Genomic DNA, 21,062 nt, shown 5'->3' with positions numbered 1-21,062 from the left:
AGTTATTTCTGAGCAACTCCCAGCCAATGAATGGGCCCAGCAGGTGTAGTAGGGCCTGACAACCTCTGTCCAATGTGGGATACTTCCAAAAAGCAGTCTTTGTTCAGAGTTCTCCACTGAGTTGGTCAAGATTCTGTATCACTGTCTGAAGCTCTTCCTACCCAATCCTGTTTCCTCCCCCTTACTTTTCACAGGCAGTAGCCCTCCAATAAATCTCTAGTACTCCTTTAACTTTGTCTCAGGATCTTGCTGAGAACCCTAACATATGATGAAGGAGATCTATGCAGGGGGTGGAGAAAAACTATAATAAACAAGACACTTAACAGTGAAACGCTGAAGCTTTTATCTCTGAGACGAGGTATCAAAGTAGGGTCAAAGATACCTACTAAATACCACGTATATTCAACATCATACTGGTTGTAGCCAATAAAGTAAAGAAAAAGAATTAAAAATTAAAAGGCTTGGAAAGTTAGAAACACATTATAAGCCTCAGATTATAGTAGTTTATGGACCTAATCCGGAGCATCTAACTAGTTATTAGAATCAATAAGCAATTTAGCTAGTTTGCAAAGTAATAGTCAATATATATAAAAAAAAACCCTGCATTTTTACATCTTACATTAAGTCATATGAATTACCACTTTTATAGATCAGAAGAAGCAACAGAGAACCCAGAAACACACACATACATGGATACTTATGAATAAAGTGTCACTGAAGAACACTGGGGAAAGAAAATATTGGGGAACAGTCAATAAAGTGTACTGGGACAAGTGAATATGTATATGAGAAATAAAACCATGACCTCACACCAATAACAAAATCAATTTGTTAGAATTACAGCTATAATTGTGAAAGGCAAAACAATAAACTTCTATATTTTAGATAATAATACAGGAGAATATCTTTATGACCTTGGATAAGAAAATATTTCTTTAGCAGTTCACAAAAAGTATAAGCTATAATGGAAAAAAAGCTTAAACTACACTAAAATTAAAATTAATTAAAAGATTTCTGTTCATCAAAGTCACCATTATGTGTGGAAAGGGTAATCCACCAAGTAGAAAAGATATTTCTAATAGGGCACCTGGGTGGCTCTGTTGAGCGTCTGCCTTTGGCTCAAGTCATGATCGCGGGTCCTGGGATCAAGTCCTACATCGGGCTCCCCGCAGGGAGCCTCCTTCTCCCTCTGCCTATGTCTCTGCCTTTCTCTCTGTCTCTCATGAACAAATAAAATCTTTAAAAAAAAAGATTAAAAAAAGATATTTCTAATATATATGTATATGTATATGTGTGTGTGTGTGTGTGTGTGTGTGTGTGTATATATATATATATATATATATATATATATATCACACCAGAATTGTACCCAGATTTATAAAAATAAACCTCCTATCAAACAAGAGGGGGAAAGACATGCAATCCAAAAGCTAAATAGGGCAAAAGATTTCACTGAGATTTCACAAAAGATATCCAAATGGTAAAATAAACATAAAAAGTTGCTCCACCTTATTAAGAATCAGAAAAATGCAAATTAAAACTGCAGTAAGATACCATGACCTACACTTCAAAACGTTTAAAAAATATATATCTATATGAAGTATTGCAGAGCAATTCCTGATGATGGGACTGTAAACTGGAACAAGTACTCTGGAAAACCATATGGCATTATGTATTAAAATAGAAGGTTCAAAACCTATGTCCCAGCAGTTGCGCTTAACTCTACCAGAAATACGTATGTTCACCAAAAAGATAGCAATTACTTATAACAGCCAAAACTGGAAACAAATGAAATGTCCAACAGCAGAAATGATATACAAATTGGGGCATATTCATATAATGCAATACTATTCAGCAAGGAAAATGAATAACCGCAGTTACCATCAACAGCACAGAGACTCTTAGAAACGTAACACTAAGAAAAAGCTGGAAAAAAATAATACAAATTGTATGAACTTCAAAATACAGATGATACTATAGTGTTTAGTTTTTTTAAGATTTTATTTATTTATTCATGAGAGACACAGAGAGAAGGCAGAGACACAGGCAGAGGAAGAAGCAGGCTCCATGCAGAGAGCCCGATGTGGGACTCAATTCCAGAATTCTGGGATCATGCCCTGAGCTGAAGGCAGATGCTTTTAAGAGTATCTTTTATTATTCAATCTTATAATCTATCAAAGGAATGGGTCAAGAAGAGTCAACCACTCAGATCAGTTAGGACTGGAATGATGGTTTGAGATACTTCTTGACCTGCACCTCCTATGGTAATGAGTCTTCTGTTGAGAAGCAGAATCCTCAGTGTCTGTGTTCCTCTTAGGAATTGTTTTATCTTTCTATAGTCTATATACCAAATTTTAGTAGCCTTGCTAAACAGCAATGGCAACAGCCAAAGCACCAACTACAGAAAACAGGAGCTAAGAGGATTACTGTGAGTTCTAATCATAACCTAGTATGATTAGATTACCTAGTGGTAACCTAGGCAATACACTGGGAGGAACTGCACATGCATGGTGCTGTGGAAAGAGCTTTGAAAGCAGAAAAGTCTGGGTACTTACTAGATGTTGGATTCCTGCTCTAGTAAGGGAAGATTGAGCAAATTATTTAATTTTTATGAGCCTCATTTTATCTTTAAAAAACAAGGAAGGTAAATCCAAAATTTCTAGCAAAATTTTTTATGAGTTTTGGCAATTTTTACAGACTTATCAATTAATTTTCATAGCTTAAAAAGTTACTATGAGCCAAGTTGCATGAATGTAACATAAAATTCAGGATTTGGGAAGCAATGTTCTCAGGCAAAATTCTCATTTTACATAATGCAACACAGGCTGTTGCTTTGACTCTCTCCCTGACTTAGTTCTAATTTAATTTGAAAAAAATTTGATATATATTCTGCCATAGGAATGCTACATGTACACACTTCTGTTCTAATCATATCATAAGAAATCCAGGAGTTGTTTAAGAAATGGTTTAACCTACTGGCAAATTATCATTAGAAAGAATGATATGTCAACATATCATTATGTCAACATCAAAATTGTTATTTCTAGGACATGTTCTTCAGTATTAAAATGAACAACTTACACATATCTATTTAAAAGGATCTTATATTCTGCTACTTGAGGATAAATACACTATATATAGCATCTTGACATTAGACATTCTGCTGGAATCTTAGTGAGGTTTCAGTGTGGCTGAGATAACCAACTGGTACCACCTGTCCTCAACATTGTTCCTGTCTAAAATTACCTTTGCCAGAGAACTCTGAGGTCTTAACCAAGGTCTCAATCAAGCTCTTGTCCAAGCATTTCAGCAAACTCAAAGAGGATGAGCAAGTCACATCCCCGTCAAACTCTTCCACATCCAAGTCTATTTAGACAGGGACTGACAACCTCCCCCAATAAAAACACAAATCAAGCTCCAGAATTTTCAAAATGAATTACCACTTGCAACCTAGATGTCTAGTTCTTAAAAGACATGGATCCTTCTTCAATCAATAAAGAAAGGAGAATTTTCCAGAAATTCAGTCCTGATTTGCCTGTTATCCAGATCCTGCAAACCACCTAAAGGGAGATATTTAAAATAGTCATTCCTATCGGTTCTCTAAGTTCTCACCTTGCAACAGATTTAAAAACTAGAAAAAAGAGACTACGCTCATTTTCTAGTAAGGTAGCTTTATAAAATTTGAGATTATATATCTTTAGTTTTTATTCAGTTTTTCAATATAAAAGGCTGTACAAAGACTTTTCTGCAAGTATCATGCAGACACTGCCTGCTGCGTTTCTCAACAACTCTTATGTAAAGGTATGAATGATATGCTTATTTAAAAATTTGGAAGCAGGGTAAAAGTTATCATTCAGAACACTTACTTGCTTTATTGTCAGAGAAAAAGAACCTTAAAACCCATTACTTTTTTCTTGTTCTCTTTATTTGGTTTATTGTCTGAAATCTATATTTATGATAAAATGCAAACAGAAATTTTATTTCAGGTCTCTAGCACAATTATTTTTTCTCTATTGCCTTAATCTAACTTTTAGTTTCCTTTCATTATTATAAGCTACAAGGAATATTTCTTCACAACAATTTAAGTAATGTATTTAATATAATTAAATAAATACACACATTATAGGCAGCATCACATATGAGAAAGACAATCATACCTGGAGTGAGAAAACAATAATTCTAATACCGGCCCCATTACCACAAAGTCATGGAATCTTTTGCACTTTCTTAAACTAAACCTTGGGAAAATTGTAAGTTATGCTACCAAACAGATGGTACTTGAAAGCATAGGTTATAATTACAAAAGTGGTAAGTACTATAAAACAAGCACAGAATATGATACAGGTTGGAAGAAGGAAAACATCTCAGCCATAAAAGAAATCAGAGGAGTGGTTAAGATGTTTTTCCTCTCTCTTTCAGCTCTGAAATTCTAGAACTGATTTTTAGCTAAGAAGATTAAAATAGGCTTCGTGGGGTATCTGTGCTAGGTCTGAAAGGAAGGACACGAGATTCCAATTTTATGTATATTTAAAAATATGGCTTAGAATGGCAAGTGGAAAGATGATATAGATGTACATCTACAGAACTTATACTCTAGAGAAGTCTTCCTCAAGATAAATATTCTGAGGTCCAACATCTGAACAGAGTGTTTCACTCACTGGCTCCACACTCAAAGAGCTAACCACTAATTCCACTGTTCCTGATCTGATTCTCCTCACCTAAACACCTAACACCCCTCCAAGAAATATTGAATTTAAAAGATAATTCCTATAGCTAAGGAGATTTTTATTATTACTAATGACTCAGCTGACCTGTCTGCATATAAAGCTCATAAAATATATTTTACAGGAACCAGTTACATTTTTTAAAGATAAATAACAATCGGATATTATTCAAGGTTTGACACTGAGATAACTTTTCAACTTAAAATAAAATTACCTGTAGTAACCCTCCATCATCAAAACGTAGTACTTCTATTATGCTCTCCGACTGAATAAATGCTGTGAAGGAAACAAAACATACTATCACTTTATGGAAACATAAATTTGATTTAAATAAATATTTTACCTTAAATTTAATAAATACAATTATATATTTTTAAAAACATACTGCTTGATGGTTAAAGAGGAAAATGCAATCTTTCAAGATTTTGGCAACTATGAAATGCTTTCAAATAAAACAATGCAACCCAATTACAAAGCAGTTGTAACAACCTATAGGCTGTGTAAGCCACCTGCAAAATATATTCCTGCTATACTGCCAGAAAGTACAAAATAGTCAAATTTAGATGCAGCTGATTATTCTCACCCACAGATAACTGAAAATATCACAAACACATGGAAAAGATTATTAGAGGATTCCATTACCAAAAAAAATGATAAACCAAAATTCTCTATCATCTGCTCTTTTATAGCAATGACAGGACTTGGAATCAACAGTCAAAAGAGACTTGGAGGGAGAATGGGCAAGGAAAATGGCAAGAGGAGATTATTCCATTCCAAAAACCTGCACACAATGCAAAGACAAGATATTTTTAAAGTTCACACACTTTTAGCACATGATCTGGTGGTTGTGCTCACAGGTATTTACCCAAAGGATTTGAAAACTTAGGCCCACACAAAAATCTGCACGTCATTCTGTATAAGCAGCTCCATTCATAATTCCCCAAAATGGGACACAATCAAGACGATGTTCCTCAATAGGTGAGTAGATAGATAAACTATAGTATATCTATACAACAGTATTATTCAGTGATAAAAAAATAAAAAGCTCCATACTGTTTGATTCTAAGTATATGACATTCTGGAAAAGGTTCTACTACAGAAACGGTTAAAAGACGAGAGGTTGCTAGAAGTTTTGGAAGAGTAATGAGTTTGTGAGTAAGTGAAGCAAAGGAAATTTTGCAGAGCAGTAAAACTATTCTGTATGACGCTGGAATGGTAGAAACACAGCACTATGCATTCATCGAAACAGAACTTTAGAGTGACCCTAATGTATGCAATTTAAAAACCCTTTAGGAGATCAAGGGATCCCAGGATGAAATGACAAAATAATTTAACTATATTACAAATCTATGAAACCACCTTACTGAAGTGGAGGGTAGAGAAAGGTGCTGACATAAGTAAAGTGAAAGTGAGTAGAAACTGTAAGACTAAAGGTAAAAGACTTAAAAAAGAAAGAAGAAAGAAGAAAGAAAGAAAGAAAGAAAGAAAGAAAGAAGAAAGAAAAGAAATTGTACATAAGCACTATACCCCAATTATTTCCCATGGAAGCTTGGATTAACAATTCTAATGTCGGGATCCCTGGGTGGCGCAGCGGTTTGGTGCCTGCCTTTGGCCCAGGGCGTGATCCTGGAGACCCGGGATCGAATCCCACGTCAGGCTCCCGGTGCATGGAGCCTGCTTCTCCCTCTGCCTATGTCTCTGCCTCTCTCTCTCTGTGTGACTATCATAAATAAGTAAAAATTAAAAAAAAAAACAATTCTAATGTCACTATACATGTATACTGGAACTGAACAATTAAATACAAGGAGAGTGAAAGTCAGACTTCTCATTACTGGAGTAAGAGCTTACACAAAAGCAAGGGGAAGAAGCTATAATGATTCATATGATAATGAACCAAGTTGGCAACATCAGTATGAACCTATACTAAGTTTAATATACAGTTATGTACAGAAATATTTATAAATATGTGTATATGCAGGGGTTAGTATACATATACATACTTTCTTGCTTAGTCAGTTGAAAGGGCCTAGGAGTAATGATACCCCAATAGCATAATGTAGACCTAATGCATGGATCTTGGGTTCTAATACCATTCTCCAATAAAAGGAACCAGGGCTTCTTACAGAAATGGCTCAATCTAGGACCAGGGCAGGATATATATATCACAAAATTGGAGTGCCTTATGGTCCCAGAAAGTAAGCAAGTGCTAAGCATCAACCCCTCCCCCCCCCCAAAAAAAAAAAAATCCTGGACTGATGAGAGTCTGTCAAAGGGATGTCAGAAATTAACAGAAAGAGTTTGCATATGGCCAAACCTGGAACTTGAGCAATACAATACTGTTAGATTACAACCCAAAATAGAAGATTAATAGCCATGAGTCCATACTGATATAAATAAATGATTGAAAAATAAATGATTGAATAAATAAATAAATGGGGTAGAAGATACAGAACTCCCAGGCAGAACTCTAAATAATTTATGTATCTAGAAGATGGACCATAACTCCTCATCCATTAACAAATGTGGGATGCACACAGGGACTTCCTTCCAAAAAAAAACAATATGAAAAGGAGGGGGAAAAAAGTATTTGTACAGTGGAGAAACTGGACAGATGTTAACTCAGTCAGATGATAAAGGTCAACATCCTCCAGCAAAATGTCATGCTGACAGTATGTACCCTTCATATGATATGACATAATAAAAATGGTACTTTATCTTTGTGGTCTTCCTCCTCAAAAATCACATAACCCCAGACACATTATAAGAAAAACAGACAAATCCCAAACAAGAAACATTCTACAAAATATCTGAGTAGTACTAAAAACTGTCAAAGTCATCAAAAACAAGGAAAGTCTAAGAGACTGTCACAGACCAGTGCAGCCTAAGCAGACAGAACTACCAAACATAACGTTGTTATCTTAGATAAGATCCTAGAAAAGAAAAAGGAAATTAGATAAAAACTAGAGAAATCTGAATAAAATATGGACATTAGTTAATAATCATGTATTAATATTCATTCATTACTTGTTAAAAAAAAAGGGTACCATACTAATGCAAGGTTTTAATAATAGGGTTTGGGTGGGCGAATGGGAACTCTGTGCTCTCTTTAAAATGTTAATATAAATCTAAAACTTTTAAATAAAAAGTTTACTTTTGGGGCTGCCTGGCTGGGCTCAGTTGGAAGAGTATGTGACTCTTGATCTTAGGGTTCTGAGTCTGAGCCCCACATTGGGAGCAGAAATTACTTAAACAAACAAAAAAGCTGACTTTTAAAAAACTGAAACAATGATATTTCATTTAGCTTAATATAACATTCACTGATTCCTCTTTATTAGTCTTTGAGTATTCATCACAGAAGCAGCTTACTGTCTCATCCCACATACCTGGCTTTTCCAGTGTGACTAAAGCTGCAAGCCAAGTAGCAAGGTGAGATTAGATTACATTACCTAACTGGATGGTATTTCCAGCCTCCCAAGAATCACTTTTCCCTTGTTCTAATAATCATACCCCGATTTTATTTTGGGAAAGTCCTGTCCTTCATTTCTTGTGTATCTTCAACCACTGTGCCAATCTGCTCCACTGCTCATTCCCCATCAGTTCTTAGTATGTAGAGAATACTCAAATACTGAGCGCGTGAGTGAAATCCCACCTCTTTTGCTCAGATATAAGTATTGGTATTTGCATTTGTTGATGCAAATGATCTCTTTCTGGTTTGTTATCTAGTAGTGAAAGCTTGTAGTTGGTTTCAGATTCACACTGTGAAGGTAAAAGGCTCTGCCTAGCTCACTCAGCCCATTTCTACCCCTTTTTCCACCTTTTGACATAAAGAGATTTTAGATGATCTAGAAAATATCTTTTTGTGATACTCCTGTTGAAGACAGATTTATTGATGTAAGAACACAATTAATTAACAAGAATTAACCAAATAGCCAGATGCTCACAAATGAAGAGACAAAAAAAGTAGGTGCTCTTAGTTAGAAGCTTTCCATCTAGTCAGCAGTACAAAGGTACCAGAAACAAAACATGATCTATTTGGAGGTTGCTATTAGAGTCATGACAATGACTATCACCTAACTTCCCATCATCAAGCTAGATCACAACTTTAGCTAACTGAGGAGAACTTACCAATATAAAGATAAGGCAGCAAAATAATTTGGTTGTATAGTATTTTTAGTTAGGAGGTTTTTAAAAAAAAACATGAATTACCTTAATTGAAAATAATCATTAACAGCCACTGTTTTATAAAGTCCTAAAAGGAAAATATTGTATTATATATCATCAGCTTCCCTTAAAAGATGAAGAAATGAACAGAATTCAACTCAGGCATGAAATAAATTAAGATATTTTACTTTAAATAGCCAGTTATAAGAATGTCAAACTTTATGCCTAGAAAACCACAACTGACACTAGATAAGTATTTAATCATTTGAAGTGTTAACAGTGTTAGGCTGTAAAATAAAAAAGTAACCAAAGTTAAGTCAAATTCCTTCATTTCTGTATTCAAAACCATAACGTACATCTACTTCCTCTCAAGTTTTCCCCCTAATTTTATATTTTAAGTGAATCCCAAACTGTCCCAATGTTTCCCAGTTCAAACAGCAACCTATGTAATAGAATGAGAACATCTAATAATTATCATCACTATATTATTATTAATAACCTTCAAACTATCCTATGACCCAGACATTACAGGTTCCATTTTTAAATAAGCAGGTACAATGAGGTTATGCTTAAGGTCACTAAGCAAGAAAAGTGGCTAGAGATAAGACTATAAATTTCAGCAAAAGGACCCCAGAATCTATGGTTCTAAACCCATCACTATTTACTTACAAAGTAAATTTGGCATTATGACTAATGACACCTTAAAGCAACCTAACTTCTAAAATTAGGCATATATTTCCAATAACAAGTGAGGAAAGAAGGAAAGGATTTACATTTCTGGCTTTTATGATTTTGTAGGCATTAACTCTGCGAAGCTGGGCTCCATAAGATGTATTTTAAGGTCCCTGTAACCACCCACATTCTCATGATGTCTAAGAGGAACAAAGACATTTCCATACAGTGTAAAAATCTCCATGTGTTGGTCTTTAATCACTCACTTTCAAAACAGAAGTTGAGAAATTGAGTTCATTTACTTCCCTATCTTATTTAGTAATGAATGACACAAGAAAAATACCTTCACTTTAAAGGCAAATCTTTCTCTACTATGATTTTTTTCTTTTAGAGATTTTTTTTCCCCTGAATGTTACAATCTGCCCGTTTCCCTACATCTTCTAAAATAATTGATGAAAACAATGAACATAAACAAGCAGTAGAAATATGTGTCATATGGGTATGGATGTGTGTATGTGTGTGTGTGTGTGTGTGTGTGTGTGTGTGTGTGTACCAGGCATTGGGATCCTAGGCTGTAATCATTCTCTACTTTCTAGCCTTCATGGTCTCCCTCCATAGGGAGGAGGTTGGACTAGTAAAGTAAGTGACCTTTTAATAACCAGAAAGCAAAAAAAGGGCCACACAGGCAGGACTTGGAAAGGCACTCAAATCCTGTGTCAAACAATCACCCTGCCTGGTATATTCTCACGGCTATTGTTTTCTTCAAGTCTCCCCTCGAACACCATCCCTCCGCCAGGCTTTCCTGAACTGCTCCAGGCAGTCCTGGATGCTCTATCATCTGCCCCATTCTAACTCATGACAATCTGTACTAGTTTCTGGTTTGCTTGTCATCTAGCACAAAGTTTGAAAAATGGCAGAATAAAAATGGTTAAAATAATGGCATTATTATTTCAGAATTCATTATTGATAATGATATTATTAATATCCCTTTCACAGTTATACTTGCTCAGGATTTTATTTCAACAAATGCTCACTGATAAACATTTTTAAACATTCTGGACTAGATTTGTGTGAATCCCTTCCATCTGTAAAGATAGTCTGACTGAAACCTTATTTCACCCCTTATTAATTTTCTTATCTGAAAGATGTAATATATGTTAACTTCTTCCCACACTAAAAGTGCAAAGGAATTCACATGTCAAATTCTATTTTATCAAGACCACTCAATATTATCAACCCCGTAAAAAAAAAAAAGGCTGTGTCCATGTTATTTATTCCAACTCAAAAATACAGATTTATGCAACTCAGATGTGCCAGACACACATCTTACATCCAAAGAGGAGAGGCACATATATTTTCTAATTAATTTTATAGTTTATGATAAAATATCATAATTAATTTTCATTTTATCCTGAAGTGCTTAATTTATACAAAAAGATCAGTAAACTTAAAGTTTTAAAATGTCTTAGAACCACCAATTACTCTAAACAAGCAACAGAAAATCACTAATACACAGAAGCACATCCTACTATTCCTCCCTAGCACAAGCAGGTAAATTAGGGGGAGTACCAGAGACAATATATAAAGCAAGCAGATCAAAAGAACAATATAAAGGCTCTGAACATTATGCTGTTTCTGTAACCATAGGTCACAAAAGGATGTCTATAATAAACCTAAACAGCATGATTGACTGCGAAACTAAAAAGTTTAGACACCTGGGTGGCTCAGCGATTGAGTGTCTGCCTTCAGCTCAGGGCATGTTCTCGGGTTCAAGGATCGAGTCCCACATCGCACTCCCTGCAAGGAGCCTACTTCTCCCACTGCCTATGTCTCTCTCCGTTTCGCTCATGAATTAATAAATAAAATCTTTTAAAAAATAAATAATGTCCACAATAGCCAAACTGTGAAAGAAGCCTCGGTGTCCATCGAAAGATGAATGGATAAAGAAGATGTGGTCTATATATACAATGGAATATTAGCCATTTGAAATGACAAATGCTGTGACGTGGATGGAACTGGAGGGTATTATGCTGAGTGAAGTAAGTCAATCGGAGAAGGATAAACATTATATGGTCTCATTCATTTGGGGAATATAAAAAATAGTGAAAGGGAATAAAGGGGAAGGGAGAGAAAAATGAGTGGGAAATATCAGTAAGGGTGCAGAACATGGGAGACTCCTAACTCTGGGAAACGAAAAAGGGGTAGTGGAAGGGGAGGTGGGCAGGGGGATGGGGTGACTGGTGACGGGCACTGAGGGGGGTACTTGATGGGATGAGCACTGGGTGTTATGCTATATGTTGGCACATCGAACTCCAATTAAGAAATATACTAAATAAATATTTTCCAAATTAAAAAATAAATTAAATTAAAAATTTAAATAGTATCCTACCACAATAGAAACAATCCAAGTGTCCATCAACAGATGAATGGACCAACAAAACACAGTATATAAATACAATGGATTATTATTCAGCAATAAAAATGAATGAAGATACATGCTACAAACATGGGTAGACCTTGAAAACATGCTAAGTGAAATATGACAGACATAAATGACTAATATTGTGATTCTACTTAAATGAAATATTTAATATAGGCAAATTCACTGAGACAGAAAGTACATTACAGGTTACCAGAGGCCAAAGTAAGGGGGAGTGGGAGTTATTTCTTAATGGTTACTGAGTCTTTTGTCTGCGATGATGAGAAAGTTTTGGAACAGATAATGGTAATAGTGGCACAACATGAATGTAATTAATGCTACTCTATTGTACACTTAAAAATAATGGTAAATTTTGTGTTACATATGTTACTAATTTTTCAAAAAATTCCTGCAGACAATATTAAAAAAAAAAAACACTGCACCACTATATCTCATTAACTTGAACCCAAAAAAAGTACAACAAACTATAAATAAATTGAACCCAGCAATATAGAAAAAATTACACATCATAACCAATGAGATTTATTTAAGTTGTAAAGACTGGCTTAAAATTTAAAAAACAATCAATGTAATTCACTATGAACAAGGTAAAGAAGAAAAATAAAATTTTTAAAGATTTTATTTATTTATTCATGAGAGACACACAGAGAGAGGCAGAGACATAGGCAGAGGGAGAAGCAGGACCCTGGGATTACAACCTGAGCCAAAGGCAGATGCTCAACTACTGAGCCACCCAGGTGCCCCAAGAAGAAAAATTTCTTGATCATATCTACTGAAATAGAACAAGTACTTGACAAAAACCCAATACCCACTCATGACAAAAACTCTCAATAACATCAGAGAAAAGTAGAACTACCTCAATCTTCAGGTAATATCTTACTTAATGATTAAAAAATGAGACTGGGAATATCAGGGATGTGGCTCTTGCCGTTCTTAACATAGCATTAGAAGTTCTAGTCACAAGTCCTAGTCACTATAACAAAGTCAGAAAAAGAAAAACCTATACATTGGAAAAGAAATAACACTGTCCCTATCTGCAAGTTCATAATTGTCTATGTAAAAATCCTAAGGACTCAAAAAGCAAACAAATAAAAACCTCCTATACCTAATAAGCAAATTTAGCAAAGTTGCAGAATACAAGGTCAAAACCCAAAAGTCAATTGCATTTCTTTATATTAATGAACATGTGGAAAGCAAAGTTAAAACCATCATACTATATGAAATAATTAGATATTAAATGTAAGGTATCACGTACAGAATACTATACCAATATACTAAATGCTAATGAAAAAAATTTAAAGACCAAAATAAATGTGAAGATATACCACGTTCACAGAAGACTCAAAATAGTAAAAATGCCAATTCTTCCCATACCAACCTATAGTTTTAACATAAATCCTATGAAAATGGTTATTTGTAGACTAACACAAGCTTATTTTAAAAATTAGATAGAAAAATAAAAATAAATAAAAATTAGATGTAAAGGCACAAACCCTAGAATTACTAAAAACAATCTTCAAAAATAAGAATGAAGTGAGAGCAATAACTCTAACAGATATTATATCTTACTATACCTATATCATTAGTGCACAATATTGCATACAAATGGACACATAAATCACTTGGATAAAACTGAAAACCTAGAAGTAGACCCAAACAAATAGGCCCACCTTGACAAAAACCACAAAAGCAATTCATTGGATGAAGTATAATCTTAAAAAAAAAAAAAAAAAAAAAAAGCAACTAGACATCCACAGGCAAAAAGAAAAAAGAACCTTGACATCACTTCTCTACAAAAATTAACTCAAAATGGACCACAGATCTAAAATGCAAAACTACAGCATTTAAAAAAAATAATTGAGGAGAAAATCTTCAGAATTCAAGGTGGTAAAGAATTCTTAGAATTGACAACAGAAGCACAATTCAGGAAAGATAAAACTGAAAAAGTATACCTCATCAAAATCTAGAACTTTTACACTCCAATGACTGTTAAGAGAAAGGCAAAAAGGTGAAAATTAAGGTGGAAATTTGTCTAAACACATATTCAACAAAGGGCTAGATGGAATCTAAATAAAATATATGAACAATTCTCAAAACCAAATAGAAAAAAAATCCAATTAGAAAATAGGCAAAAGAGAAACAGACATTTCATCCAGATGGCACATAAGTGCAAGAAATGGCATTCAACATCATTAGCCATCAGGAATATGCAAACTCAGACCACACTATTAGAACAGCAAAAATTAAACTCAACTATCAGAATGTCATATCCAAATAATGATAATGTAGTATTGACAAGATGTTGCCATTGGGAGAATCTAGGTAGACTGAAGTGGTAGATTACAGTTAGGTCAAATAATAACCTAATTCTAAACTTTTTTAAAAGGAAAAGTTGGGAATGAGATGACTATGAGGGCTTTACAAAGCTCTGACGTCTTCCAGGTAATCTAAAAGGCCATGTGCAAGGAGGCTATGTATATGCTCAGCAAAGACCTGAAGGCCTGAATGCTCTCATACCTGACTGACCCTGAGGTTTTTGTGTGAGCAGGATGTAAAGGCTAAGGCCTAATTGTCAACTGCCTGAGTATTGAAGGTGTGCTCCAAGAGCCTCTTAGCAAAGACTGGGAGAATTACTGGTTCCAGGCATTTAAGGTAATCTCTGTTCAATTACTGGCTCACCATAAGCCTAACCAAGCCAACTTCAGTGACCATGTAGGACAAATAAGACAGACTTAAAAGAATTAGTTCTGAAAGGACAAAAGAAACAAACAGCAACAACAACAAAGCCTGAGGAGGGGAAAAATCTGATGGTCAACTGCCACATTATGTATTACTTTAAATGCCCAGTTCTCAATATAAAGTTGGAAGACAGGCAAATATATGGCCCATACAAAGGACAAGGGGTAGTCAATAGAAAGTGCTGCTGAGAAATCCGATGTTGGAATTACTAAACACTTTAAGTTAGCTGTACTAAAAATGTTCAAAGAATTAAAAGGAACCATGCCTAAAGAACTAAAGGAAAATATGAAAATGATGTCTCACAAAGTAGAAAATATTAAGGAGCTAGAATTTTTAAGAGAAATCAAACTAAAAAATAGTAATTGAAATTCTCTAGTTTTTAGTGAAATATTGTAGGCATATAAAAAAAACAAAACAAAAGGCAAATTTGGCCAATACACAGAGGAAAAAGTACAATGGATAGAAACTGTCCCTGAGGAAGTCCAGACAGGACTTACTGGGCAAAAATATTACATAAGCTACTGTAAGCATGTTAGAAGTCAAGGAAACCATATGCAAACAAAAACTCCACAAAACAAAAACTAAAGGGAAATATGAGACTGTTGTCTCACCAAATAGAAAAATGTCACTAAAAAGAGAAAAAATTATGAAAAGAAAATATAAATCTGGCATAAAAAGTACAATAACTGACATTTAAAAATCATTAAAAGGACTCAACAGCATATTTCAATAAGTGGAAGGAAAAATCAACAAACTTGAAAACAGACTGAAATTATCTTACCTGAGAAACAGAAATAAGAATGAAGAAAAATGAACAAAGTCTCAATAATTTAAGAGATACAGTCAAAACTACTAACATATGTACAACTGTCCCAGGAGAGAACAAAGAATGTAGGAAGAGTATTTGAAAATAGGTGGTATTAATCTGAACCAGAGTGTTATAAATTAAGATATCAGTCCCCATGACAATCATTAAAACAATTATGGACTTTTAAAAAATTATTACTAAAGAAAAAAGACATTTTATGACAAAGGGATCTATCTATCAAGAAGACACAGTAAATACAAATATATAGGCACCTCGTAAGACAGCTCTACAATACATTAAGCAAAAACTGAATGGTAGAAAACCACTCAAAAATGGGTAGAAAAACTAGGAAACAGATGGGTAGAAAAACTAAGCAAGAGATCAAGAGAGAAATAAGGACAGCTGAATAACACTAGAGGCCAACTAGACATCAACAGAACACTTCATCCAACAACTGAATATACATTCTCAAATGCACATGGAACATTCTGCAAGATAGGCCATGTGTTAATAAGCAAAACATATTACAATAACTTTAAAGACATGGAAGTCATACAGAATGTATTATCCAAGTACAATGGAATATAATTAGAAATCAGTAACAGTGTACACTAGAAAACTCAAAAAGTACCTGGAAATTTTAAAAATCCCATGAAAGGATAAAGATGTGATACACACATACACACACACACACACACACACACACACAATGGAACTGTGTGCCATAAAAAAGAATGAAATCTTGCCATATGCAACAACGTGGATGGAGCTAGAGAGTATTATGTTAAACAAAATAATTCAGATAAAGACAAATACCCTATAATATCACTCATACGTGGAATGTAAGAAACAAAACAAATGAACATGGGGAGGAGAGGGAGGCAAACCAAGAAACAGACTCTTAAATATAGAGAATGAATTGATGATTAGCAAAAGAGAGTTGGGCAGGGGGATGGGTTAAAAAAACTGATAGGTGTTAAGGAGGGCACTTTTGTGATGAGCACTGGGTGCTGCATGTGATAGACCACTAAATTCTACGCATGAAACTAATATTGCACTGTATGTTAACAACTGGAATTTAAATCAAAACTTGGGGGAAAAAACCCTAACCAATGTGTCAAGTAAGAAATCAGAAGAAAACTTAGAAAATATTTTGAAATAAACAAAAACAAAGGCACAAAATACCAAATCCAACAGATGTAGAAAGAATAATATAGAGTAAAAATAAATAAAATTGAGAACAGAGAAAGTAATGAAACAAAAATAAGGTTCTTTCAAAACATCAACAAAATTGACAAATCTGGGGGCAGCCCGGGTGGCTCAGCAGTTTAGCGCCGCCTTCGGCCCAGGGCGTGATCCTGGAGACCCAGGATCAAGTCCCATATCAGGCTCCCTGCATGGAGCCTGCTTCTCCTGCCTATGTCTCTGCCACTCTCTCTCTCTCATGAATAAATAAATAAAATATTTTTTAAAAAATTGACAAATCTTTTGCTTAGGCTGACCAACGAAGAATTCATGAATGAAACAGGGAATATAATATGACTGCTGACCTAACAGAAATAAAAAAGAACCTACCAACCTTAGAGAAAAGTGATTATAAGAGAGTAAGTAGGAGCAACTACACACTAACAACTTGGCCCAGATGAAATGGACAAATAATTAAGTAAACACAAACTACTTAAATTAAGTGAAGAATAAACAGAATATCTGAATGGACCTATAATAAGAGGTTCAATTAGTAATCAAAAATCTTCCTACAAAAAAAAGCCTAGGGACAGATAGTTTCATTGATAAATGTTACCAAATGTTTAAAGAACTAACACCAATAATTCACAAACTCCTCCAAATTTTAAGAGAAAAGGAAACAGTTCTCAACTTATTCTGAGGCCTTAATACTGATACCAAAATCAGATAAAGTTATCACAAAAAAAAGAAACCAACATCCCTTATGAATATGGAGAATGAATTCTCAACCAAACACAGCAAACCACATTCAGCAACACATGCAGAGGATAATCTAAATAAATGGGAAGACATTTGATGTTCATAGTCTGTAAAACTTAATAATAATGTTGAGATTGCTAGACTCCTTCAACTGCTTATTTTTTTTCCAAACTGATAATTTGGCCCTAAAATTCTTAAGAAGATGCAAGGGACCCATAATAGCTAAAACCATCCTGAAAAAGAACATGGTGGAGGACTCGCATTTCTTGATTTCAAAACTTATTGCAAAGCTATACTAATCAAGACACTGTGCTACTAGGAATAAAGACAAATGTGCAGATTAATGGAACAGAACTGAGAGTCCAGAAAGATCAATCACATTTATGATCAATTGATTTATGACAGGAGTGCCAAAACAATTCAAAGAAGGAAAGGATAGTCTTTTAAACAAATGTTGGGAAAATTAACTGAAGGCAAAAAATAATAATAAAATAAAATAAATAAAAAGCTACATTCTACCTTACACCATGTGCAAAAATTAACTCAAAATGGATCAAAAACCTGAGTTTAAGAGCTATAAAATCCTTAGAAGATAACACAAGTGAAATCTTCCCAACCGTGGATTAGGCAATATTTTTTATCTAAGACAGCTAAGCAATCAAAGACAAATATAGACACTCTGGATTTCATCAGAATAAAAACCTTTGTGCTTCAAAAGGCACAATCAAGAAAGTGAAAAGATAACCCATAGAATGGGAGATTTTTGCAAATGATATATTTGTTAAGGGACATGTATGTAGACTACATATAAAGAACACCCACAACTCAATTTAAAAAAAAAAGACAAATTTTATAAAATGGATAAAAAAATCCAAGTAAACATTTCTTCAAAAGAAGTAATGGCCAACGAACACATGAAAAGACACTCAAGATCAGTCCTCAGAGAAATACAAACCAAAACCAAAATAAGATACTACTTCACATATTATAGGATGGCTATAACGAAATAGGTATACAATAATAAGCACTGGTGAAGAGGTGGCGAAATTGGAAACCAGTAAGTTGCTGGTGGGAGTAAAAAAATGGAGCAGCCACTTTTAAAAACAGTTTGGCAGTTTTCAAACAATAAGTGAATCTGGGTAAAGGTATGTGAGTGTTTTTTATTCTATTTTGATTCTTAGAAATTTTCTAGAAGTTCAAAAATATTCCAAATAAGAAATTTATAAAAGAGAAAATCACTTATGTAATACTTATAAAATTTTGGTATTTAAACACATTCACTCTTTTAAAAAGCCGTATCATACTATGGTAAATGTCCAACTGGAAATACTGGAGGTGTTTAGTACGTTCACTGCTGGCACAGATTAACTTTGGCAAGAACAATAAACCATTCAAGTCTCTGTGAGTATTATAGCCATCTTAAAACTGTCTATTAAAATAATATGTCAACTCAGCTACTGTGCAAGGGATTTTATCTTGTATTTCCAACATGCAATAATATATCAGATACATAACATCTACACTGCATCCATATACAAACAAGCAATATATAACATCACATTTTAACATTGGTAAATAATAATCCATCTTATTAATATAGTTTTTATCCTCATGCCCAAAGAAATGACCCATAAAAGAAGTCTAAAGATGAAGAGCAAATTAAGCCTAAAATAGAAGAAAATAATAAAGAATACAAATCAATGAAATAGCAGAAAATAAAGAAAAATCAAAAGCTTTTTAAAATGTCTGAGAAGATGAATAAACCTCTAACCACACTAGTCAGTAAAAAGTCACATATTAGAAACAAAAAAAAAAAAAATGAGAGCCTGGACACATCTATACCTTCTATAGACAAAAGAAGGCTAATAATGGAATATCATCAATAATTTTGTCAATTTAGTCAACAATTCAGATTATGAAATAGACAAATTCTTTCAAAAATTCAAATTACAGGGCAGCCCCGGTGGTGCAGCAGTTTACCGCCGCCTGCAGCCCAGGGTGTGATCCTGGAGATTTGGGATTGAGTCCCACATCGGGCTCCCCGCCTGGAGCCTGCTTCTCCCTTTGCCTGTGTCTCTGCCTCTCTCTCTCTCTGTATGACTATCATAAATAAAATTAAAAAAATAAAAAATAAATTAAAAAAAAGAATAGCTCTAGATGTATTAAATGAATCACCTTGCAGTTAAAAAGCTCACGGGGTCGGGGGTACCTGGGTGGTTCAGTTGGTTAAGTGTCTGCCTTCAGCTCAGGTCATGATCCTGGGGTACTGGAAACAGCACATCAGGCTCCCTGCTCAGTGGGGAGCCTTTTTCTCCCTCTCCCTCTCCCTCTGCCTCTTCCCTCTGCTTTTATGCTCTCTCTCTCAAATAAATCTTAAAAAAAAAAAAATCTCACAAAGAAACCTTTTGGCACAGATGGATTATTTTCCCAAATTTAAAGAAAAAAAATACCAATTCAACACCGACTCTCCAGAATATAGAAATGGAGAAACTTCCTGACTCACTTTATAAAGCCAGAATTACTGATTCCAAAAACAGACACTTTAATGGAAAAACTGCAAATATCCCTCATTATTATATATGCAAAATTTCTTATTAAAATTTCAGCAAAAGTAATCCATTAGTATACAAAAAGGATAAATATATCATGACTATGTACAGTTTATCCCAGAAATGCTATGTTGGCTTAACATCCAAAATAATGATCATAATAATAATGAAATCCAACCTGTAAGACTAAAAAAAAACAACAAAAAAAACCGATGTATCTCAAAAGATGCAGGAAAGACATATGATAAAATATATCATCTTTCCATGATAAAAAGATCTTGGCAATGTAGGAACAAAAGGAACTTTTTTCTAAAGATTTTATTTATTTATTCATGAGAGACACAAAGAGAGAGGCAGAAACACAGACAGAAGGAGAAGCAGGCTCCATGCAGGAAGCCCGATGTGGGATTCGATTCCAGGACCCCAGGATCACAATCTGAGCCAAAGGCAGATGGTCAACTGCTGAGCCACCCAGGCATCCCCAAAAGGAACTTCCTTACACTGATAAAAGTTTGTACCAAAGTCACAGTTAATAACATACTAAAGGATGAAAGATAAAATATTTTCCCTCTAAGATCAGAACAAAGTAAGGATGTTCCCTCTCACTACTCCTATTCAATGTATTGAAAGTTTAGCCAACGCAAGAAGAAATAAAAGCATGTAGAGTGGAAAAGAGAGAAATAAAAAAAAAAAAAACAATATTGATTCACAAACATGGAACATTTTTCCATTTATTTAGGTGTTCTTTAATTTCTTCAATTTTAGAGAGAGAACACACAAGTGGGACAGAGGGAGGAGGAGAGAGAATTCCCAGCAGACTCTGTGCTGAACACAGAGCCTGTTGCCAGGCTGGATCTTACAACCCTGAGATCACAATCTGAACCAAAAACAGGAGTCAGACACACAACTGACTGCAACCCAAGTGCCCCAAAAGACTCAATATTGTTAAGACATCAATTCTCCCCAGACTGATCTAGGTATTCAGTGCAATTCTAATAAAAATCTCACCAGACCTTTTTGTAGAA

General features: G+C 34.4%; 1 protein-coding gene across 1 annotated transcript in view; it reads right to left on the bottom strand.

Moving 5' to 3' along the window:
* Nucleotides 1-21,062, bottom strand: part of TMEM131 (transmembrane protein 131) — a 225,902-nt gene that overhangs the window by 161,474 nt on the left and 43,366 nt on the right. Inside the window, exon 2 of the mRNA XM_055328071.1 lies at nt 4,939-5,000. Within this exon, the coding sequence (XP_055184046.1) occupies nt 4,939-5,000 (62 nt within the window). The remainder of the gene's footprint in view (nt 1-4,938; nt 5,001-21,062) is intronic.

The sequence above is a fragment of the Nyctereutes procyonoides genome, unplaced genomic scaffold, assembly GCF_905146905.1.
Source record: "Nyctereutes procyonoides isolate TBG_1078 unplaced genomic scaffold, NYPRO_anot_genome, whole genome shotgun sequence".
Lineage (NCBI taxonomy): Eukaryota > Metazoa > Chordata > Mammalia > Carnivora > Canidae > Nyctereutes > Nyctereutes procyonoides.
The sequence above is the reverse complement of the archived record's forward strand: the minus strand, read 5'-3'. Positions and strand labels throughout refer to the sequence as shown.